This window comes from Cynocephalus volans, chromosome 3, assembly GCF_027409185.1.
Source record: "Cynocephalus volans isolate mCynVol1 chromosome 3, mCynVol1.pri, whole genome shotgun sequence".
Classification (NCBI taxonomy): Eukaryota; Metazoa; Chordata; class Mammalia; order Dermoptera; family Cynocephalidae; genus Cynocephalus; species Cynocephalus volans.
In genome coordinates this window covers 96,624,262-96,648,519 of record NC_084462.1, presented here as the reverse complement: position 1 = coordinate 96,648,519, position 24,258 = coordinate 96,624,262, and the positions used below count along the sequence as shown (strand labels likewise).

Sequence of the window (24,258 nt, the reverse complement as noted above, 5' to 3'; positions counted from 1 at the left end):
CTGGCGAGGGTGGGGTGTTCCTTGGCTCGCAGTTTTCTCCTGTGGGTGCTGGAAAGAAGGATAAGCGGGAAGGGGGATGTGGAGGGGTGACGGTCAGGGTGGGGGAAGAGATAAGATTTCTTGGGGGGAGCAGCTGGGGGATTGGGTCCTCAGGGTCGGGTCACCATGGGATACGGGCTCAGGCTCTGGAGACGAAGAGAAAAATCCAAGAAGCCGGCAAAGAAAACCACCCCCCGCCACCACCCCTTGGCACTGTACCCCTCCCCCTAGGCCCCACCACTCCCCGCGCCACCTCCCCCGGCCGCCTCGTGCTGCCCCCTGCGTTGGGACGACCGACCCACGGTTCTGATTGGTCGGAGACAGGGAGGGGGAGCGGAGGGCCGGATTGGCTGGCGGGGCCAGCGCTGGGCGGGGCGGCTGATTGGCGGAGCTGGCCAAGGGGCGCGCCGCTGATTGGCTGGGGACGAGGAAGCAGGAAGGAGGGCGGCGGAGGCTCCGCTCTCGGGGAGTTTGTGGGGGAACCGCGAGCGGCGTAGCGGATCCCGGAGCCCGGCCCCCGTCGCCCGCCCGTCCGGCAGCCTGCCCCGCCCGTCCGGCTCCCGCCGTCCGCCCGCCCCGGCCAGGCGAGCCCGCCCCCCCGACGGCCCCGCCCGGCCGCGGCCCCCGCTCCGCCCGCCCGGCCCCGGCCCCCAGGAGGAGGCGCTGACGCAGCAGCGTGGAGCCCGGGAATTGAGCGCCCCCGGGGGGTTCCAGCCGCCGGATTCCAGCCCGGCCCGGGCCTGCGGGCGCCCAGATCCGCGCCGTCCGCGCCGCCGGTCCGGGTGAGCTAGGGGCCGGGGACGAGGAGGGGGAAGGGGCGAGCAGGCGGGAGGGAGCGAGCGAGGTAGGCGGACGAGCGAAGGGGGAGAGGACCGGCCACCCGTCAGCGCGCCCCACCGAGCGAGCCGCGCCGTCGCCCCCGCCAGCCCGGGAAGGGACGGACGGACGACGCGAAGCAGGTGCGGCCGCCTGCCCGCCCGCGCCGCCTCCCTCCCCCGGGTCCGGCGCCACGGTCCCGCCATCGGGGAGTGCTGCGCGCCTCGAGGTGACAGCCCCCGGGGGCCACCCGCCTCGCAGGCCGGGGGCGGGGTGGGTGGCGGCCTCAGGGTGGCAGCTCGGCCGGGCGGCGGCGGCGGCGCGGGCGTCCCGGGCTGCGGAGGGCGGGAGGACGCTGGTCGTTTCTTCGCAGCCGTGGAGCCGGCTCGCCTCCGAGTGCGCGGGCGGCGAGGCCCCCGCCGCGCCCCCTCCCCCATCGCGGTCCCCGAAGCAAGGGGCCGCGGCCGGGGGCGGCGCCGCGGGATCGCCGGCTCAGGGTGGGGGCCGCCCTCCCGCGCTGGGAGCTGATCGGTTATTGCTGTATGGGGGTCAGGGGATGGGGGCCGCGCCGGGCGGGGGGTAGTGTAGACCCGACCCGATCGGGCTGGGAGGAAGGGAGGCGCCGAAGACGGAAGAGGACCGGTTCGAAAAGCGAGTGTGGGCCGCGGGAGGCCCGGCGGGGACCGTGCGGGGCGGCGGCCGAGTCCGAGGTGGGGCGGGGGAAATCGAAGTTGTCAGACCGCCTCCAAGTGACAGCGGGACCCCGTGCTCGCGTCCCGGCCTGCTCCTGCCCCGTGCGCCCTGCCGCCTCTCCTCCGGGGCTGGGGGCCGGGTCAGGTCGGGCCTGAGGGGCCCGCTCGGCGGTGAAGGGCTGGACAAAGGCGGCGCCCGAGCGGGCGCAGGTGGTGGCGTCGGGGAGGGGAGCGGGTCCGAAGCACTCACCCCGAGGGTGGGCGACGGGGCTGGACTCTGCCCCGGGTACTGCGCGGGCCGAGGCGCCCGCCGGGAGGAGCTGCGGCACTGGCTCATCGCTCCGGTCTCCGATCGCCTCGCGGCTCTGTGAAGAGTGGGGTCGACAGGGCCAGGGCGGAGGGGCAGGGGCGGGGGTGTGCACACAGTGCGCCCTGGCCGGTGGCGACGGAGTTGCTGGACTCATCGAGGCGATAGTCTGCTGAGCCGCTCTAGAGCCTAACAGGAATGAGGGGTTTTTAGCAACAGAGTCTGCCTATAGGCAGAGGTTTAACCCCACCTGGGACGTCTCCTGGTCGCCTATTGTCGAACAGTCTTAAGGCAGAATAGTAGTTGGATTGGAATTAGAATACACCCCCCAAATATGCTCTAGCAATCCCTCCACAACCGCCTTTAGCACTTTTCTTTAGCCAAGAAGGTACCTACATAGGGAAATGAGAAGATGAGTTCATGAATCCCAGCAGGAATTTAATTATTAAGTAAAAAAGCTTTCCAGTCCTTTTTCTTTGTGCCACCTAAGACTTTCCTTCCCACCTCCCTGTCTTCCACAAAAAGGAGAAGGGGGCCCTAGAGGGACCACATGTCTTGGAGGGACACCACTGTCCTCGGCCAGCTGGAGGACACTTGGGAACCACTGGCTTAAGCTGTGAGTGCCACTAACCCCACCAGTGACTAGCTCTAAGCTGGATGCTGTTTACCCATTTGTAAAAAACCACGCAGAACTCCCATGTCCTCTCATGTGACTCCACACCTAAAGGAAGAATTTGGATCATAAGGACAGGGAGACACAGGCTGCTTAGAACGTGGACTTTTGCTGAGAATCTGAGTTCAAGTCCCACTCCAGGTAGGGTAGGTTGGAAGCTGCTCTCATCTGTGGCTGACTGTAATCCCACCCTGGGAAGGCGTCTGTCAGCCTTGCCAGAGAGATAGTATAGACATGGAGTTAATTCATGGTCACCCCCTCTCTCCCTCCACAGGAGGGTCTAGACTCCAGCCTGGATGGAGTTAAGCTTGTGGGAAAGAGAGATATTACCTCGTCCTACAGGAGACTAAAGTTTGTTCTGAGAGAATTTAATAGTATGTCTAAAATCCAGGGAATGATGAAGAATGTCAAGGCCTTCATACCTTGTGTGGGGCTACACAATATGTGATTAGTTTTGGTGGCAATCAGAAGGGGTGACCTGGTCTGGCCACTGGACTATGCAGGGTAGTTGCCAAAGTAACATTTCCCTCTTTGGTAGGGCTCTTACCTGGCAGGATACTCATGCCAATCAGAACAAGTGTTTAGGAGGGTTTGTTCTGGAGAGTTTAGCTAGTAATAAGTTTCTCTCTTTTTGATACTTCCCTCCCTTTTTCCCTTTCTGCCAACCTACTGTTCCCATGTCAGGCCTGTGTTGTTGTCATGGACTCTTTCCCTCCTGTTTCGTCTGGCCCTTCTGATCCAGGCTGTATATAGCTACCAGATCATTCTTCCTAAAGCACCCCTCCCCTGTGTCACTACCCTAACCCCAGACTTGAAGTGGCTCTCCTTTTCCTGCAGTCTGACCCAAGACAGTGTCCCTTAAGGCTCTTCACTAGTTGCCATGCACATCTCCCTCTCTGCATCTTTGCTCCCACTGCTCCCCCCCTTTCTCCTCCTCCCACTGGAATCGCACTTGTCCTTAGTCTTGCTGTTGCTCAGGCTACTCCAGGCCATCGTAGTCATCTGCCTCTGAGCTTGTGACCCTGGATTTTCTAAGCAACATGGTATCTTCTTGAATGGTTTTGTAGGTTGGAAGTTTCTTAAGGACAGAGCCAGTATGAGTGTTAAAGCTTTTGTGTGTTTGTGAATATTCCAATATTCCTGTATAATGCTGTGCATATCATTTTTGTTGATGAATAAAAGTAGTTGGCTGCCAAGTTGGGTGGGAACAGAGGGGAAACCTTCCCTTCTCTTTCTCCAGAAACACTCAGTATGGAGTCCTTGGAGGTTTCCAACCTTTTCTGTCAAAGGCATATAGGTAGAGCACGTTTGAGGTGCTCTAGCATGGGAAATTTAGCTGCTGTTTCTGATATTTCTGCTGAAGTGTCTGTCCTGTGGATTACTCACATGATACCATGTAGACATAAATTGCAAAGGGGCTGCAATCCTGTTTTCCTCCTACCCAACTAGACTATTCTTTCTACCCAGCTTTGCTGCTCTTGTTTAATTTTCCTTGTTGTCCGTGCTAAATGAATCCATATGTTTTATCTCTTCTCAATCCGGGTGTAAATGAGGGAGAAAACACGATTCTGAGAACAGAAAAGAAAAATGCTCCTGGGTCTGGTCTGTGGACGGGACTTTCGACGCTGGTTTTGGAGGAAGTGTTTGTGAGAGTATTGCTGATGTGACGGGAACGATGAGCCCCACATTGGACCTGTCAGAAAGGAAAGCTACAATCCCAGCTGTCTCAGAACTTCCATTTTTGTCACCGTCAACCCTGGACCATGGGGGAAATGGGAAAAAGGACTGGAGACTGGTTTGAGGCTAGACAATGAAAAAATATATTCTGCATCCATCCCCTTTACCCCATACCTCCCTTTGTGCCCCAGTTTGATGATTAATGGACTAGCATTTCCCTTCCAAGCGGGAAGGCCACCCCTCACAGTTGCCATGGCAATGCAGACCGCTCCCCTGTCAATTAAAAAAAATCCCTACTACTTCTCTCCTCCTTTACTGTAGCAGGAGAAAACCTACCTCAGAATGCATCCCCTGTTGCTTTCTCCTCAGCTGCTCAAGCTGTTTTTGCTGTGTGTCCTAGAACACAGTTCTCCTTCTCTTTATGGGGACTGCCTGAGTTTCTTCACCCTGAGCAAATTGTGTCCCTCTTGGAGCCAGCAGCCCCTGGAACACTTCTATCAAGAAGCAGAAAAAAATTCTGTTTATTCATTGCAATGCAAATCAAAAACCAGAAAGAACATTTTCCTTTTGGGTTAAAAAAAAAAAAAATCCCCTCCACACCTTCTCTAGTGTTTGGAGGTGTAAGTTGGGAGCATTTGACATCCATAAGGGAAGTTTCAGTAAACCTGGAAGGAATTCAGCCTCCTAGCATACATACTTCAAATTGGAGTTCTATGGGGGTTTTCAAAATTATTTTCATTCCTCCCCACCTCTCTGTCCTAGCATCCAGAAGGACTTGTATGTTTTCATTTTATCTGTACTTATTCCTCTTGGCTTTGCTCCGGCAACATCTGGCCTCAGCGCCCTGTCGCAAGGTGAGTCATTAAGGAGAAGGAAAAAAAATCTTAAGGGAAAAAAGTCTGGAGTTCAGAAGTAGCCTGTGTTGAACTAAGGCTGCCAGGCGAAGCTGCGGAGTTTATGGAGCATTATACGAACAGCCCCAACATTAAAGGGCCTCCTTTTTATGAATGGTTTGTGAAGAATGTAAATAAAGCAGCATCTCTCAATGGGGAAGCATTTTACATAAGCAGTACTACCCCGGCCCAAGTATTTATGGGAATTTGCTAGCACAGTCTGGCAAGGCTCACTTCCTTTGTGAACTTGCCATTGTGCTGGGGACTTTGGAGGGACAAGGAGAGCGTGCTTCAGTTCTGAAGGCAGCCCCAGCACTCCTGCTCTGCAGGTCTCCTGGCCTTGACTCAATGGGCCAGCTCACGGCTGGAAGTGCCTGTTATCCCTGAAAAGACAGAAAATACATGTGTAGTCATGAGCTCACGGTGATTGGAAGCATAGGCTCCTATTGCCTGGGGTCCCGAGATCCTGCAGTTCCTGACCACTCAGGCTGCTTAGACTACCCCAGGACATGGGACAGGAAGGTGCTGGATGATGAAATCTTGCCTGGTTTTATGGGAGGCACCTAACTGGAGTAAAATGGACTGGTTTGAATTTCAGCTCCTTTATATTTCCCCTGCCCACCTCCCAGTACTTCCACTAATGGGCAGTAAAATGGCTAAAAGGGAGGAGGAGGAAGAGCAGCAGCAGCCAGACTGCGGACAGCAAGCGCCCTGCGTTCCACTGGGTACTGCCTGGCCCTGTGACTTCATGCGGTACTGGTGTCCTGCCCCAACTGACTTAGTCTAAAAGCAGGGAACCAGAGAACTGTGGGTTTGGTGAGCAGACCCCAGGGTGCGGTCATATCCAGGACTTTGTGTTCTCTTGTGGGAGAGTGGCCATCAAATTCCATTTTTCCCAGTGGGAAACACCTGCAAGGATGGTTATTCACCTGACTCAGTGTCCCGCTGCCACAAAAATAGCATCATCCTTGAGAGCCTCTGCAGGCCTGATCCACCAGGGGGGGAAAATGGGTTTGTCTCTTAGCCTTGCTGATTTGAATTGGAAACTTATTTCTGATACACCAAGTTACCCGAATAAAAAAAATGACGTGACTTTTATTAGTTAACAGTATCAATGGCAGGCAGGAACTTGGGTCTAAATATTTTTTCTTGCATCAGTTCCTTTTTCAGTGGGTTTGGGGAGGAGAGGTGCTTGATTCCCTGCCCTTGGGAAAGGAGATGGGACCTGGCATCTTTCTGCCTTTCTTATGACCCCAGGGGTCTTTCCTGGAGTGGTGCTTACCACTCCTGCTTTCTTCCTATCTCCAGTGCCTTTTTAGGACCCCTAACTTCCATTGATGCCGCTTTTTTTGGTTTACTGTCCGCAGAGGAAAGGGGTGGCCCACACTTAGAGCCTTCTCCACCTGTAGCTACTTGTCTAAAATGTTTGGGGATAATTCAGTTGATCACATTCTCATGTGGTCAGATGGTTTAGTAGTGAATTATTGCTTTTTAAAAGAGGATCTTTGTAGAAATCATGGGAAGATGTTATTAGGATGCTGCTTGATGCCAGGAGATCCTAAATATGCCAGAAGGAAGGATGGAGTCACATTTCTGCCATTGTCTGGTTTGGCCAGGCCCTCCTCACCAGAACACTTCTGTCTAGTGAGGGTCCCTTGCTTTGTGCCTGGAGGGGCTCACACAGTTTGGACAGAATGTAGAAAATAATTCTAAAAGTGATGAAATGACTGTAAGAGGTGATCTTCAGAGAAAATTGAAAGGACTTGGACTTTTTCGGCCCAAAGAGAGGTAGCCCAAGAGGTAGCCAAGGGGCAGTTAATGTATCTTCACATTTTAAGATGGCTGTGTGGAGTGTGATGACCAGTTTCAGTCTTTACTGCAGTCCGGGCTGGAGGAAGGGGACTTCACCTGAGGCAAATGTGGCTAGATGTGTGGGGGAAGTTTATAGACTCCTTTTCTGGGCTTACTGTAAAGTCAGGACAACATACATTTGAAGCTTTCACCCCTTTCTAGGATATAAAATGGGTTTGTTTCAAAAGTGCAGAAACAGTTTTTAAAATTATCTTGATGTTCCCTGGCCAGCCCACAGATGCCATTTAATCGGAGTACATCTTCAATACCTTTGTGGTAAAAATTAGGAAAAACTAATAATGTGTTGTTGTAATGCCAATAACTAAAATAACATAGAAAAATTAAGTCGAATGTGCATGTTGTCTTGAATGTTGGTCTGTGACTCAGCTGCTGTCCTGGAAGGCGTTGGACAGAGGCAGCATGTTGTGGTGTGGGAAGTGTGGGCTTTGGGAGGGACACCTGGATGCTTACCTCTACCTCCACTTGCAGTGGGATTATGGCAAGTTCTTTTAACTTATTGTACCTGGTTTCTCCTCGTTAGAATGAGATAGTAACAACTACCCCATAGGACCACTGTGAGGATAAATGAGATAGTGCATGTAGTGTCCTTAGGGCAGTGCCAGGCAGGCACATAGTGCTTGACAAACGTTAGCCATCCTCTTGTAATAGAAGCCTCTGTGGTGAATCAGGAATTCCCTTCCCTGTACACTTAGGGGACTTGGGGACTGATAATGCTACCTCTGATTCTTTACTGCTGGTTTCACCATAGATATTAATCTATGACATTCTTTGTCTTGATACAAGTGTGCCTAGTACTACACTGACTTGCTTAATGGTTTGTGGGTAACAGGTGGAATATTTTCCTGAGGTAGCTGGGTGAGTTGGTAGAAAGAAGAAAGAGGATGGCAGTGAAGGAGGGTTGTGCTGTGTAAACACATGAGATTTCCTGAAGTAAACCTATTGAACTGTGAATTAAATTGAAGAGGCAAAGTGGGCTCCTGGGGATGGGGGAAAGTTTGGGGGTCAGAGGGCTCTTGTCTTGGGCTCCAAGTGGTGCCCCATTAGTCTAGGGTAGAAATGTTATGGGATCGGGGGAGGCGGGCAGCGAGATCTTCATTCACTCAACAAGCTCTTATTAAGCCCTGTGGATGGGATTTAGTGGTAAGGAAGACAAAGCCCACCTGGCCCCATAGAGCTTTCATCCTGTTGGGTGTTGCACTAGTCACTTAGTTGATTATGTAAGAAATTCGGATTGGGGGCCTATAACTCTGGTATGGTCTGCCTTGTGATTCTGCTCCTGCTAGTGGAGTGTTGGGAAGGCCTGGTCTGGGGTCTTTCTCGTCATGTCTGGCTCATTCAGGAAGTTAGCACTATGTTAGGGAGGCTGGAGGCAGAGCTCCCTGCTTGGGCTGGCTGGTCAGTTTCTTCTGTTCAGGACTAGAGATTAGCATCTCCAGTCTGGGCAAGCCATCTTAGAAATCTAAGTTGTTGGTTCCTGAAGTGTCCTGGTGGTTGAACTAGCACACATCCTGTGCCACTCCTAGGCAGGTGCCTGGAGCAGGCTGGTGAGCTGTTGATGTGTTTTTTGAAGAATAGTGCATTGGTAGCACAAGATTTCCGCTGCTTCTGCTGAGGGCCTGTTGCAGAGCTTTGGGTGCCCAGTGCTGAACTCCTCAGAACAAATGCCCCAGACATAGGTTTGCTTCTCGCCCAGCCTGGGCAGTGTGGCGTCTGGGTGGGAGAGTCTGAAGGAGCCTTAGCCCAGAGCTCCCATGTCCCCCAGCCTGAAGTAATTTTACATGGAGCCCATAAGGGTGAGTCTGGGAAATATTTCATTTGTCTTCTGCCTCAAGACTTCAGCTTTTGTCTTTCACCCTTTCCTGCATCCAAACGTTTATGAAACAACTCCCTACTGGGCTTTTGTGCCCACAGTACACCTGGCATGAAGTAGGCCCTCAGTAAGTGTTTGAGTGAAGGACTGACTCAAATGTGCCCCCTGTGAAGCTGCCTTGGTGAGGAAGCTCTCAGTTGAGCTTTGAGTCTCCATCACAGCCCTTGTCACTGTCTTGTCCTGTCTTCCTACCAGCCCAGGCTCCAGTTTTTTTGTCTTCTGCATTTTTCCCCCAGCACTTAGTCTGGTATATGTAGGGGAAAGGGAAAAAAGAATGAGCTTGTATTGAACACCGGCTGTGTACCAGGCACTCTGCTAGGTATTCTACACACATTCTTATTTAACTTAATCCTCACAGCAACTTTGCTGTGTAAACAAGGTAACTGAGGCTCAGAGTTCAAGCCATTGACCAAGCCCACTTAGGATTAGCAGCAGCACGAAGTGGCTTCCAGCCCTGTGTGGTTCTCACTTCTGCTGTTGGGAGCTGTGGTAGGGAGCCAGCAAGTGTTGGCTGAATAGGCAAAGGTCACAAGAGGTGCCATGTGCCTGGGAATGAGTAGCAGGTGCTCTGGCTTAGCTAGGCCAGCATCTGCGGATGCAGATCTACCTTGTGTATGCAGGAGCTGTGCACTGGGAGGAAGCTGGCAGAAGGCAGATCACCTGAAGTAGGGATATGTGCCTTTAAAGAAAGCCTCTAAAGGCTAGTTTTGTATTGCAGGCAATTGCCTTCTAATTTGTCAGATTAGAGAACACTGTGATATGACTAAAATATGATGCTCTCTGCCCACTGCCCTTGCTCAGGGATCTGTGTTACATAGCAACTTAGAGATCCAAGGTGTGTAGCCTTGTCTCTCTCACCCTCAGCCACTACCTATAGTAAGGGCCTTGCCTCAAGACTAGGGCGTTGGCAGTTTCTAACCATATGAGAAGATTCCACCAATTCTACTGTTACTATTTTCCTGTACTTGATTGCATTTCTAATATAAAATGGGGGAGGACACTTTATAGTCTAAGCTGAAACTCCCCTTCCTCCCCAGTGGGATTTGAGTTCTTCTATGGTTATAGGAGGTGGGATGTCTGGCTTTTGTTCCAGAGCTGGAAGTAAGTGGAGCACTTGGAGCTACACTTGGGTGCAGCCCTGGGCCTGTGTGTCTGGGCTCTCCTGCTGGGAGGGCAGAGTGGATGGGAGTAGCTGAAGGTGGGGCCTGGCTGCAGGGCAGGGCTGGGCTGGCTGACGCACCAGATCTTACCTGCGTGGGATGGGTGTGAACCTTCATCGAATAGTTGCTCCTGCCTCTCTGGGCTCCCGGGAGCCCCCCGTCTGAAGTGTGAGGAGCAGGTGTTCTGACTGGCCATACATGGGATTGGTGCTTCCGGGCGACCCTTCCTGATCCTCAGGTGGCCGCCAGACCTACGGGCAGTCTAAAAACAAGACTATGAACAGATGAACCAGGCCATTTCCCCTTGGTTGTGGGCCGCGCTTCCTGCCCAGGGGTTTCTAGGATCCCAGCCTGGCTGCAGGGTGAATTGAGTGCCTGCAGCAAGTGAGACTGAATGGGCACCAAGGAGGCAGGGTTGGTGGCCAAAGCCATTGCTGTCTCTTCAAGGGCAGCGCCCCAGGGCTGGAGCTCCATGCTGCCTGAGCTGAGACTTCCACTCCAGTGGATGCCTGCACTGCGGCCTCAGTCAGGTAGCAGAACAGGCAGACTGCACGCCCTCTGACCCTATGCCCTGGGTCTAGCCCTGCCCTTAGCCTTTCGTTGTAAAAGAGTGGAGTGTTTCTCAGAGGCATGAATCTGTTGTTCAGGGTCTGTTGGGGTAGTTTCTGCCCCTGCCCTCTTGCTGTGTTGTAAACCAAGCCCACCCCCCACAATTCACCCCTCACTGGGCCCTGCAGGGGAAAAGGAGCAGCGTGGTCATCTTTCCTTGGGTAGATACTTATGTGTTTTTGGTGGAATAGTAGGAGGGCAGAGTTCAGGTGCAGGCTGGGCTTCCAGATTCCGTTTAACAGCAGGAGGAAGCTGGCTTCCCTGCTGAAGATGCCCTAGGGCTCCTGCTGTAGGGAAACACCAGGCCGGGGCCTGCTGCCCTCCTCTGTCCCTCCGCGCATCTGGACTAGGGGAGGGATGCTGGCCTGCCCGGTTCCTGTTCTCTGCTAGGCTCCTGCACAGGGACTCATCGTCCTCACCACCACTCTTTTAAGTAAGGTTCGTTTTGGTTTTACCGATGTTAGGTGAGGAATCTGAAGTTCAGAGAAGTTAAATAAGCTGCTCATGAGGTGCAGAGCCAGCATTTAAATCCAGGTCTGCCTGACTCAAAGCTTCAGTTCTTTCTACTTTACCAGCTCTTCAAGAGATTTAAGAGATATCAGCCACGTTTTTCCCTGGCTTTACCATGAGAATTTTAGCAGCTTCACCTCTCTGTTTTTCCATGAAGTAATGTCGACTAAATTTAAGTGAAAGGGAGCCTGCGTTTGTGCTCTTGCCACTTTTCTTCCCTGATAGAAGATTCAAAAAACTCAGTATTCATGACAAGCCTTATTCCTTTCAGGGGTGAGAGAGATTATTCCAAGAGAGAATACAGAGGAGGGTAATGCTTAGCTCAGTTCTAGTTGTGTGACTTGAGCTGTAAATGGTAGGTGGCTTGGGGCAGGGTGACCTCACCCAGGTGACCACTTGATCTGCCCTTACCTAAGACCCCTCTGAATACTCCCCATTAAAAATAAATCAAAATAGCCTGAAAAGCAGAATTTAATGTGTGGTGGATAAGAGGATTCAGGACGGGCAGTGGGACAGAGTCCTGAAAGCTTGGGGATAGGGGTGCAGGGTGCAGCTTAGAGCTGGGTAAGTCAGAGGAGAGCAGTGCCCTTCAGGACCCCACCCTCGTGTCCCCCCAGCAATGCCCACAGCCCATGCTCCTCCAGGCCTCTGACCCTCCTTTGCTCAAGTCTTCAGCGTACACGGCACTGTGAGTGTCCTCTCCCTGAGCTGGTAGGGGTCAGTACACAGTGCTGCCGCAGCTGGAGGACAAGAGACAGGACACCTGTCCCCTTCTGCCTCTGTGGAGATGCCTTCTCCCAGCTTAGGTCAAGCTCGGATAGCACTGAGGCCCAGAGCCTGCCTGTGATACTTCAGCTAATGCACCTGGAGTGGAGATGGCCTATTTGCTGGCTTCCAAGTACACTTATGGGGCTTTAGGATTCCACCTGTGGTTCTCTGGGGGCTTTGGCATGGAGGCTCACTGGCCACTCACTATCTATGGCAGCTGTTCAGGGCTGGGGACAGTCACACTGGTTTTCTCTAGTGAGAGTTTGCTGGACACCTCTAAGTGAGAGGTAATATGCCCTGGGGAGTCCCTCCTAAGGAATCTTCTCCCAACGGGGCCTGGACTACCTGTGCCTGGGAAGACAGGGTTTCCCAGGGAGAAGGAGGGCACTGCTGAGAGAATCCAGTGCACCCTGTCCCTTGGCAATGGTAGAAAGTTCCTGGTTGAGCTGGTGTATAAATTGGAAGGGACAGCAGGAGGATTGGCAGGGCTGGAATGGGAACTAGGCCTACTGCTTCCTGGGATCTTCTTCCCCCAACCAACCCAGCTGGGCCACCTCCTGCAGGTTGAGGGGCCCTGGCAGGCTGAGAGCCCCTCCACCCAGCCCCACCCCAGGGAAAAGCTGCAGTTGAGGTTCTCACACAACCCTTTGGCCTCTGACTTCAAAGCATGACTCATATACGCTCTCCTGCTCTCCTCTGACTGTGCAGTGAGAGGCAGGCAGCAGAGACCCCAGCCTCTCCTCTGGACAGTGAGTGGCTGAGTGACTTCGCAGCCTGAGGCAGCACATGAAAGCTGGGAGTTGTTTCAGAATGTGCTTTTGACTGCCTCGGGTGTTTTAGCTGGTGGCAGGGGATTTGGCAGATTCAGGGGAGGCTAGCAAGAGGCTCTCTTGCTTGCTTTGGAAATGTGACTCCCACCCTGTGATTTAGAGCTCTCCAGCATGTTGTTCTCGGCCGCCCACCCCTAGGCAGTGGGTGTTCCTGAGGGACTGGAGAGCTGAAAGGGAGGTTAAAGAGTTAGACACTCTATAGGGAACAAAAACTCAGGTTTTGGGGACAGGCTTCTGAAAGTGGAAGTTGTATAGTTAAGGCACTGTCTCTCCTTCCCACCTCTTCCTCTCCCTGCTTGGGACATTTTGCATGTTGAGAGAGTAAGACTCTGAGTGGGGGCAGGTGTCCTAGTATCCTGGGACCATCCACCCATGTAGCCAGTCCCCCCAGCAGGGGGTGGGGGTGGGGCAGTCACCCTGCCAATAGCTCTTCCCCTAGCCAGGCCTGAGAGCACCTTCCTGTGCTTTCTCTTTCCTACCTGCCTCCTCTTTGCTCTGTACTTGGTATCCATGTCCTCAAAGGCCACAAGCCCAGGTCACCTCAGCCTTGGGGCCCCCCCATTCCAAGCCCTTCTGATAACTTGGGGCCTGTTGAGGGGCTCACCTACATGGTCTGTTCACTCATCCTCCATCTCATCTCCAGGCCCTTTTGGGGATGCAGCTGTGACTCTGCTACTTCCTGCTCCACCGCCTCCCGCACAGGACTGCCCTGGGCTTGAGAAAAGGGCCTGTGGGTTTATGAGTAGCTGGGAAGCTTTTGAGAGTAGAACAAGGCATTGCTAATAAGAACACTGAGCAGACAGGGACTGGGGTCACCCTGATTAGAAGCAGGAAAGAGTCTTAGGAAGCCTAAGCCTAACAGATTCTTTTTTAGATTTCTTAGCCTGGAATTTTTTTTAGGAGATCTCCAACTCTTTCAGTAATGAATGGATTTGCCGTCTGTGACTCTGTGTCTTCCCTGGGGCTGGGTCTCTGGGCAGTGGCAGGTCCCTGCACGTGGCCAGAGCAAAGCCTGGCACGCTGCCTCTCCTTTCGAGTTTTCTGAGTCCCTTCTCAGGGGTGAGGGTTGCCCACCCTTCCTTCAGCCTGGTTTTCTGAGCACTCTTTCTCAAATAGCGTAGCATGACTCTGGAGAGGAGTCCAGTGACTCCAGCCACTGGTCTAAGGCCACAGGAGGTAGCTGGGAAGGACTCAGGGATCTCTGAGAGCTCTTGGGCTTGGGTCTCTCAGGGTTAAATCCTGGCCAGGCAGGGACTGCTCCCAGCTCCTTGAGTAGAGTGATCGTGAATAACAATGGCAGTGGGGAAATTAAGCTGAAAAGCCTGGGCCTGCTCGGTGGGGAGGGGCTGCAGGGTGCTGGGTAAGGGGCAGAACAGTTTCTGACACCTTACTTGGCAGCACCCTTGCTTTGTGTTTGGGGGGGAGTAGGTAGAGAGTGAACAGCTCAGTAGTAATCTCTGACCATGACTCCTGCTGGCCCCTGTAGTTCTTCATTGTCTTGGCCATTCCAGCTTCCAGCACACAGCCAGCTCTGGCTTCTACACCTAATTAGAACTGGAGCCCAGGCTGCCCCAGGTGTGTGCTGGGGGGTGTTTTGCCAAGCCAAGACAAGTTGGGGTTGATGCCTGGTCATGGGCATTTTCTGTCAGGGGCTCTGGGCTTCCTGAGATTTCCCCCACTTCCTGCCCCCTGCCTGGCATCTTACCTACCAAGAGGGAAAACTGAGGAACATGGCACAACTAACAAGGCAGCCCATTTGTCTCCTGTGTTAATCCTTCTCTTTGATACATTTTTTTCCAACTTTTTGTGGTTGGCGAGGGTTTAAAACTGCACCACAGGACCAGAGCACAGTCCCTGAGTTTCCTACACTACAGGAGCTTGCTGATCTCAACCTTGCTGACACCCTTTCCCCTGGCACTGGCACTCTTTGGGCTGCCTTTCCCTGGGTTTTTAACCTACGGGGGTCTGGCTCCTAGGGCTGGCTGAGACCTCCCCGAAGGTGGGCTCCTCAAAGTCAGGCTTTCCCCCTTCGAAAGGCTTTTTTGGCAAGACCCAGGTTATGGATGTCCTGCTTTATGTGCCAAGTCCTTAGAAACTAGACTCTGCCTTCTGCAAGGCCCGGCTGGCAGGTTCCCCGTCTCAACTCCTTACTGTCCGTCTCCTTATCGTCTTGTGGCCAATCTCAAAAGCTTGTGTTGGGGGAGGGGGTTCATAATGCCTTGGTAATGTTTTTGAAGGAATACATGTGCTCCTACCACTCATGTCCCCATCCTGGCTCAGTGTCTCCAGGGCTGCCTCCTGTCCTGTGATAAGTATCTAGTGGAAGAAGAACAGGTAGCTTTGCCTCCAGCTTCTCCTATCCCCTGACCCTGGGGTCTGTATTGCTCTGTAGGCTCTCCAGGCACTTAGTTCAGAGAGACACTGGGCTAAAAGGAGAGTGGAGGAATCAGTTTTTACACAGCTACTGGTAGCTTGATTCCACTCAATCTTCACGCTCTGGAAGGGGGGTCCCAGGAAATGGGTAGAGGTAGGCTAGAATTACTGCAGGTGGGGCAGGATGGGGAGAAAGCAGATGGGGGCAAGCCAGGGAGGGCTCCTCTCATTGCCTCCCTTCTGTCCTGCAGGTTGGAGATACTCCATGACACATACTCGGAGGAAGTCCCTTCCCATGCTGAGTTCAGGCCCCACTGGCCGCCAAGAGCCCCTGCAGATGGAAGACAGCAATATGGAGCAGGGGGCTGAGGGTGTGGAGCCAGGCATGCCTGAGAGCCCAGAGCATCTCACAGGGCGCCGCAAAAACTACCCACTGCGTAAGCGTCCATTGGCTCCTGAGAAGCCCAAGGCCTGCAAAGTGCTGCTGACCCGCCTGGAGAATGTGTCCGGTCCACGGAGTGCAGATGAGGCTGACGAGCTGCCCCCTGACCTGCCCAAGCCCCCCAGTCCAGCCCCATCCAGTGAGGACATCGGCCTTGCCCAGCCCCGCAAGCGGCGCCTGGCCTCCCTCAACGCCGAGGCTCTCAATAACCTGCTGCTAGAGCGGGAGGACACCAGCAGCTTGGCAGGCACCCGCCGCAGTCGAGGGGGAGACCCCCACCGCAGCCGGGACCGTGACCAGACCACTGGAGGCTGGTCCTCCAAGAAGCGGCCCCGGCTGGGGGACCTTGGAGGAGGAAGTCGGGACCTGTCCCCCGAGCCAGCACCAGATGAAGGCACCCGCCGAGATGGAGACCCAGCTCCCAAGAGACTGGCTAGCCTGAATGCAGCTGCCTTCCTGAAGCTGAGCCAGGAGCGGGAGCTACCCCTGCGGCCACCTCGTGCCCATGCAGAAGCAGATGGTCGCTCTACTGAGCCCCTGGCACCCAAAGCCCTGAGGCCAAAGTGGGCCAAGGTTAATGGCAAGAACTATCCCAAGGTCCGGCAGGGAGCTGGCTCTGGGGAGCCTGCAGGCCCACCTGGCTGGCAAGGGCGCCCTGATGACCCGTGGCCATCTGCAACTCCTCGTGGGCCATCCGTCCAGCCACCTTACCAGCCCCTGAGCAAGGCTCTAGAGAACCCTTTGAGGCTGCGCCCCCATCTGCCTCTGCTGATGGGTGGACAGGCGGCCCTGAAGCCAGAGCCTGGGCGCCCAGGCGAGGAGTCACCAGCCCCCAAGCAGGAACTGCATCAGCCCTCTTTCCCGGCACCTCAGCTGTCCCCCCTGCCGATGCCTGGCAACCCTGCCGACTACAGTGGCCTGTGTGTTGGGCCTGAGCTCACTGCACTAGGCAGCTTCTACCTGTATTGTGGCCAAGACGGGCTGCAGTGTGGGGGTTACTCCCCATGCCCCATGCTCCCTGAGGGAAAGCTGTCCCCAGTGGCTGCACCTAATGAGGGGGTCCTCTTGACCTCCAGCTCAGTGCCTTCAGGCACTCCTTTCCAGCACCCTCCCTGGGGCTCTTCTCCCTACTCCTCCAGTGAGGACACTGGAGTGAATGGCTATGGCATCTGTGGAGTGTTGCCCCTGTCCTTCGCCCACATTGGCACTACCTGTGGTGGCTGTCCCTACAAAATTCCTTTTGCAGCAGGTAAGCCTTCCTGGAGGTGGGATGTGCTAGGGAGTCTTTGAGACATGGCCTCCCAACAGGGTAGGCTGTGGTTTGGGGCAGGGGCTCCTTGGGGTCTAGCTACTACCTGGAAGGTAGGGGGCTTTGAGAAGGGAGGACTTCCCTAGTCTGTGCCCCAAACCTAGGAGCATTCTCAGGAAAGGGGCCCCATGTTTAACTCTTGCAACCCAGCTTTGCCCAGGATGTGAGAGAGATTTCTTGACCTGGTGGTTAGGTAGCATTGCAGTGGCGGAGGGTTCAGGAGGGCCCCTGCCCTCCTCATTGGGATACCTGTTCTTAGACTCTGAGTAGCAAGTTAGATATTGAAATTAGGGCTTTTACCGAGTTGTTCCCATGTCCCTTCTGTCAGTTCTTCGAGGCAAGCTAGAATTCTTTACTTCCCAGAAGCCCAGACCATCTGCATGCTGGCCAAGTTCAGCATTCATGGGAAGGGTGATGGGTTATAGGCTCAGTAGATGGTGCTAACTGCAGTAGGGCAGCTTTACCCTGGCTAAATAGGCCTTGAAAGAGAAGAGGTGCCCAGACTTAGCATTAGCTTACTGGGTGTGGACAGGGTGGGCACATCCTGAGAACATACAGGCACAGTTTCTTGGCTTGGAGGGGATGGTATCCCAGCCCACAGCTTTGGTGTCTGCTTTCCCAGCAAGACCCAGACACCTGAGAGACTCATGCCCCAGCTGATTAGACACTCCCAGAGTCATCTCTCTCTGCTGTGACTGGCAGGCGTATCTTTACCTGCTTTTCCAAGCTTCCTCTCCAGCTATTGGGTGGAAGTGAAGTGATCAAAGCCATCCTGGTCAGCAGGTCTGCCCTGCTGCTAGGGAGGTAGGGCTGGGCCTTCTCAGACCTCTCCTGACCCCTAGTGCCTCTTCTCGTAGGGGTCTATAAAACAACTTTATAGACCAGTTGGCTCTTGCTAGACTGGTTATTTCAGGTTCTGGTGTGAGTTGGAACTCTAAGAAATGAGAATAGTTTTCTTCTTGGGCTTTTTCTTCTCTTTTGTAGCACTCCCCGGGTCTAGACCCTTACCCACTCGCCCCAATAATAAGTACACCAGTAAACTCCACATGCCAGGCACTGATCTAAGTGCTTTACATACAAGAGCTGCATGACATGTAATTGAGCACAGACTCTGGAGCCAGAGTGCCTGGAGTGAAATGCTCTCCCCCATTTCCTTAGCAACATGACCATGGGACATGTCAGTAACTGCTCTGTCTCAGTTTTCTTAACTGTAGAATGGGGGTAATTGTACGTACCTCATAGGGTTGTAAGGATGAAATGAATTAATACATTGATAAGAAAAACAGCAAGGAGATACTGTATGATATTTATAACTACTACTTACATTGTACTGAGGGGCAAACTGATGTGCTTGAGGTCATACACAGCTAGTGACAGGTCTGGAATTCATATCCCAGGCTGTCTGACTCCAGAACCCCTGCTGCTAAGCACTGTGGAAGCGTTAGAGAGGTTTAAGTCAAAGCTAAAGAAGCTATTCCCACTACCTCTCCTTCTTTCAGGCTAGGAGGGAAGATGGAAATGTCTACTGGCTAATCTCCAAGGTCAAGAAATACTCTTGCCCCCTTGGACAGTCACTCTCACAATCCACTGTAAAGGCTCCTGATCTCACCTGCCTCTTCAGTGGCCTTTGGAGGCACACTTAAGATTAAGACAGGAGCAGGTTCTGAAAGCACATGGGTGAGGGGGTTAATGCTTGTCCTTACCTGACCTTAACTATTCTCTCCTTTTCCTAGAAGGCTGTAGGTCTCTGGGCCAGCTGGAATTTCCTCTCCCGGAAGCTGGCCACCCAGCCTCACCCGCCCACCCCCTCCTGGGATGCCCTGTGCCCAGTGTGCCACCTGCAGCAGAGCCTGTCCCCCATCTTCAGACACCCACTTCAGAGCCCCAGACAGTAGCCCGTGCGTGCCCTCAGAGCGCCAAGCCTCCCAGCGGTTCCAAGTCAGGTCTGCGCACAGGCTCTGGCTGCAGGCACACTGCAAGGAGCAAGGCTGCCCGCAGGCCCAGCCACCCCAAGCAGCCACGTGTCCAGCGCCCCCGCCCTCGCCGCCGTCGCCGCCGCCGCACTAATGGCTGGGTGCCTGTTGGGGCTGCCTGTGAGAAGGCTGTTTATGTCTTGGTGAGTGCCAGCTCTTAGCTAATGGGGAGAGGGAGAGCGGCAGTTGGGGACACAGGACCTGCAGTGAAGTGTGGGTCCTAGGAGCCCATGGCCCTTGCTACTCTGAGAGGTGACAAGGGACTCCAATTCACTTGTACCCCAGGAACCAGTCATGTTGGCCCAGCCTGCTCCCCCAGCCCCTACCGATCCTGTACGAGATGTCCTGGGGAGGTCAGGGGACTCACAGTCACAGCTGGTGGCTGCCATCTCTGTCACTGACTCTGGGGTATCTGGGGGTATCAGCCATCTGAGTGTCTTCACCTCTCATCCCTGCTCACTCTGTCCTTTCCATCCTGGATTGAAAATGGAGGACTTTCATGGAGGCTTTTTGATAAGTATGTACAGGAGAAGTTGGGATGGGCAGAGGAAGTTAGTGATACAGGATCATCTGGGATGATGAAAAGAACGTCAGCTAGAATTTATTGAGCACTTCTTAGGTGCCAGAACTGAGCTAAGCACTTTGCATGCATTATCCCCTTTAATCCTCACCACTACCTGTGCGGCATATACCCCATGTTCCTATAATCATCCCCATCTTACAGATGAGGAAACGGAGGCTTAGCAGTAGATTAAATAATTTGCCCAAGGCTACGCCATGTATAATAGTGATTTAAGGGTTCAAACCCAGACTGTCCCATTAAGGAGTATGAGTGTTTAGCCAGTCCAAGAGGGCTTAGAGTGAGCCAGCTGTTGGGTGTGGTGGTCAGAGCTCAGCCCAGAAGCTTCGGGCCACTTTACCCACCCCATTCCTATTTCCCATCCTTTCTACAACCATAGGAATTACCCACCTCCATCCTATTTCTGAAAGCCATGCTTAGGGAAAAGGGTCCACTGTGCAAACGCGCTCAGTGGTTTGACTAACCTCAGGAAATTGCAGAAAGGATGTCATTCCCTTCCTCCTCTTTGTCCTCAACTCTGAGAGTGACCCTGCAAACCTGTTTGTATCATTGGTTTGTTGCCTAGGATGAGCCAGAACCAGCCATCCGAAAGAGCTACCAGGCAGTAGAGCGGCGTGGAGAGACAATCCGAGTCCGGGACACTGTCCTCCTCAAGTCAGGCCCGCGGAAGACATCCACTCCTTATGTGGCCAAGATCTCTGCCCTCTGGGAGAACCCTGAGTCAGGTACCCTTCCCTCAGGCTGGGGATCTCAGGGGAAGCTGCTTTCATGAGGGGACTGTAGGCTCCAGATTAGTCCCTGCCTGGAGTTTGACCTGGCACAAGTCTCCCATGCTCCTAGCACAGAGTCTGCCTTCCACTCAGCTGGGGTCTGCTGCTGAGGGCTGCGGATGACCTTGTGGCTTGAGTTGGATCAGCTCCTTAACCTTTTCAGTCACCAGGGCCCAGGCACCTGTCCCCCAACCTCACCTGTCAGTGCCTTCTCCCCCTTCTTCCTTCATGCCTACCAGCATTCCAGGCCACTGAATACTTGGTCTGGGGCAGGGGACAGGCGTGGCCAGAGCCTGTGGGGTTGGCCCAGGAATTGAGGTTGGATGAGCCTCCAGGGCAGGCGGCCAGCTGTCTGCCTGTCTAAGTACCTCAGGGGTTGCCAGCTCAAGCCATGACCATTTCTGTTGTCCCCCCAGGAGAGCTGATGATGAGCCTCCTGTGGTATTACAGACCTGAGCACTTACAGGGAGGTCGCAGTCCCAGCATGCACGAGGTGAGCTGCCTGGCAGGTGGGTTGGGGATGGCAGAGCTGGCAGAGAGAGGCTGTAGCACTCAAATGTGTGGGGAGGGTAGCTATGGTTAGTCAAGTCCCTGGACTTGTCATCAGGCTCCAGAGAACCTGGAGAAAGGCCTGGGGTTTAGCCTCTTTTCCCAGCACTGCCCCAATTCATGTTTCAAAGGGAATAATAACCTTTGTCTTAAAAGGGGAACAGAAAGGGAGCCCTGGAGGGCAGGGGGTGCCAGAATGGTAGCAAATGGATGTGTCCTCTGGCAACAGGAAAGGTGAGGTGGAGCTGCACACCTTGCCCCCTTTAGTATTTTCTGCAGCATGAGCAAAGGGAGAAAAGATTCCTAACACCTCCTAGGCTCTCCACCAAGCTACAAACAAAGAGATGTGACTACGACTTGGGTGTGATTTGGAATCACCTTTATTTTGTTTCCCCCTGCAGGGACTTTTCATCTAACTGGGAAGATGGGGACCAATTCCCCTCTCCCCTGGGCAGTGGGTTGGGAGGTCACTGACAGTCAGGGGCTAGAGCAGGATGGGACCTGGGAAGATCCTAGAAGGAATGTAGGTGAGGCACTCATAAGCTGCATTTCCAGGGGTGCTCTCTGGCTTTCTGGAGTCTCTGGCTAGAATTATCTCAGGTCAGCAGTCCCAGCAGAGGGGTTAATACTGGCCTTGCTCTTGGAGTTAGGTGCTTTCCAACCTCGGTAACCAGCCTCCTCCTGTCTCCCCTTGAGCCTTTGCAGAATGAAGTCTTTGCCTCGCGACATCAGGACCAGAACAGTGTGGCCTGCATAGAGGAAAAATGCTATGTGCTGACCTTTGCCGAGTACTGCAGGTGGGTGGTACCCTACACGCTCTGGCTGGCCTCCCCCTCAGTCTCTCCAGGGCTGTTTGTAGGCTGCCTGGGATTCCCATGGGGATCTCATTCTTCTCTGGGCCTGATCTCACTCACTGGGCCTAATCTCCCAGAACTTTCTGCCTTACAACCTACCTCTACCATTTGATTTTTTTAGAGGAAAGAAGAAAAATTGTTGCCCCACTGAGGTAGAGTGGTTGATGCAGAGTTGGGGGGTGATAGTTCTTCTCTTGGAGAAAATCTAGGAGAATTGGCTGGTGATTGGAAGGGAGGCCCTGGCAGGTGTGGTTCCCCAGTGACAGAGAAGATGGACTGGTGGTTGGCAGACCAGGCATAGCCCCTGGGACAGGGGTGGAGGCAGCACCAACCCTTGGGGGTGGGAAGGGATGTCTCAGCTCTCTGGGCAGGGTGGGGAAGGAATTGGTTTTCCTGTGAAGGTGGCTGTGGTAAAGAAAGCGAATGGTATGTCACTACAGATTCTGTGCCATGGCCAAGCGCCGAGGCGAGGGCCTCCCCAGCCGAAAGACAGCTCTGGTGCCCCCCTCTGCAGACTACTCCACCCCGCCACACCGCACAGTGCCCGAGGACACGGACCCTGAGCTGGTGTTCCTTTGCCGTCATGTCTATGACTTCCGCCATGGTCGCATCCTCAAGAACCCCCAGTAGCCTCCTCATGCCCACACTGGGGCTGCCCATGGGCAAGTGGGGCTCGGGGCAGGGGACACTGCTTGAAGCACAGCACTTGGTTAAGGGGCCACAGGGACCGGAGGTTGCTGGCCTGTGGTTCTCTTGGGGGGGGAGGGCAGGGGCCTTTATGGGTCTGGGCCCTATGGGAGGGAAGGGGAGGCCAGGGTATAAGAAAAGCATCAGAGCCTTCAGCTTGGCCCAGGGTGCCTTTCACTGGTCCCCTGGGTGGAGACTCCCCAAGAAGCAGTCTTCCCTGAGGCTGGACCAAGACTGAGGGACATGGGGCCCTGGGAGGGGAGGGGGCAGAGACGAGGGGCAAGGTCCTTCAGGAACCAGGCCCAACAGGCCCTTCTTGTAGCCACCCGCCTGGCCCTCCAAAGGGGAAAGGGAGCCAGCTTTACCTCACCCACTGTGACTCCTGTCAGCCTGGGACCAGGCTCTCCCAGATTCTAGCATAGCTCTGAGCTTGTTCCTTTGAGGTAGAAAGAGCCAGAGTCTGGCTTCCAGAGCATTGACTTCCTCATCCTGAACTTGGGGCCTTTCCCTGGCTTTCCTCCTTTGCCCCTGCAGTAGCCACTGGTGCCGGGACAAGTTGACCCGGCCATTACAGTCATGGGTGTGGCCCATTTGTGGGAGTCAGCCTTCTGTCTGCCTCCTGGCACCAGCAAGTCTGGCTTCCCAGAAAGCAAACTGATCAGTATGGGGTTTTTCACATCAGGGAGGGCAGATGGGTGCTGGGAGAGGGTGGGGGGCAGGGGGCAAGGAAAATTGCTACCTGATTTGTTGACGATTTTTCCTCTTGCCTTACACTTGGAGGTTCTGGGAAACCTCTTGCAGAACTTCACACATGACTCTTCAAGCCACACCCACCTGAAATCAAACCAAAGGAGTGCTGTGGCTCCCCTTGCCCTGCCACCCGTGACCCTAGTCTTTTGTAGATTGCACTAATTTACATCCCAGCAAGAATCAACACTGTATCAATCCACAGACCTGCTGAGCTGCAGCCACTCACTCTAGGAGCTAAGGACCTGCATTTTCAGTTTGTTCCTGCCCAGAGGCCCTGTTCTCACCTCATGCTGCTCCCCAGAGTAGAGTAAGAGGCTCAGCCCCCTGTCGTCATTGCCTGCACTAGGCCCTAGCCCTGGCCCTGGCCCTGAGGCTCTTGGTGGGGGGGGTTAGAGTGGCCTGGTTATTCTCTATTTGTACCAAAGAGGAGCATGGTGGGGAGAGGAAGTGTAGTGCAGCGTGGCTTGGGCCTGGCACTGGCGACCTGCTAGCTGAGCACTTCCACCAGGGCATACCCCTGGGGATAGGAGCCAAGGGTCCTGCAGTACTGGGTCCTCCCCCACAGGGAGAAGCAGACAGACTCAGCAGGCTAAGGAGGTGGCACTGTGTGAGGACAGTCCAGCAGGGGCTATAGTGCAAGATGGAAGTGAATCCAGAGGGCAGCCCCCAGGCCCTGTCCTGTCCCTTGGAAGATGGGTTGCTCCTGATTGGTCATTAGGCTTGAGTGTGGCCTGGAGGCTTCAGAAGTGAATTTAGGCTTGGGAAGCCTGATCCCAAACCTGAAGGGAAGGGACTTGGGTCTCCTTGTATTGAATAAGCTGTTTGGAGGAAAGCATCAGTCTGGGAGGGTGGGGCAGTAGGAGAGTTTGTCAGAGTAGCAGTGGGGGCTCTGGAGAGCCAGCCTTGGAGCCTGCTCGTTCCCAGGGTTCTGGGCCCCTGCTGCCCAGGAGCCAGCCTCAGCCAACAGGAGAGGAGACCAAGGCCTTTCCTCCTGGGAGGCAGGGTCTGCTGCCCAGAACTTAAATGCTTTTGAAATCTCTTAGATGTGGAAATATTTTTTCGAACCTGAAAATGCAGCTGGTAGTAATTCAATGGAAGCATAATCCATGTAAAATATATTTTAGTTGGTATTTTGTAAAATGCACTTTTTGTGTGTGTCGATCCTGGTTTCCCAGATCTGTATTTCAGTGTTTACAAGGGAGGGAGGACCTTTTCTCACCTCTCTTTTGACAGAGATTAGAAGTACTTTAAGAAA

The 24,258-nt window shown here is 54.0% G+C and overlaps 1 protein-coding gene across 2 annotated transcripts; it reads left to right on the top strand.

Moving 5' to 3' along the window:
• The first annotated feature begins 690 nt into the window (after nt 1-690).
• On the top strand, nt 691-22,279 carry BAHD1 (bromo adjacent homology domain containing 1). 2 transcript variants are annotated; one of them, XM_063091153.1, is made up of 7 exons: nt 691-821; nt 15,341-16,780; nt 18,574-18,956; nt 19,959-20,118; nt 20,580-20,656; nt 21,418-21,509; nt 22,007-22,279. In XM_063091153.1, exons 2-7 carry the CDS (start codon nt 15,355-15,357, stop codon nt 22,194-22,196), a joined length of 2,328 nt encoding a protein of 775 aa, XP_062947223.1. In that variant the 5' UTR covers nt 691-821; nt 15,341-15,354; the 3' UTR covers nt 22,197-22,279. The 2 variants fall into 2 exon arrangements, with proteins under 2 accessions (XP_062947223.1, XP_062947222.1); XM_063091152.1 differs by having other exon boundaries at nt 21,409-21,509.
• Nucleotides 22,280-24,258: the final 1,979 nt, after the last annotated feature.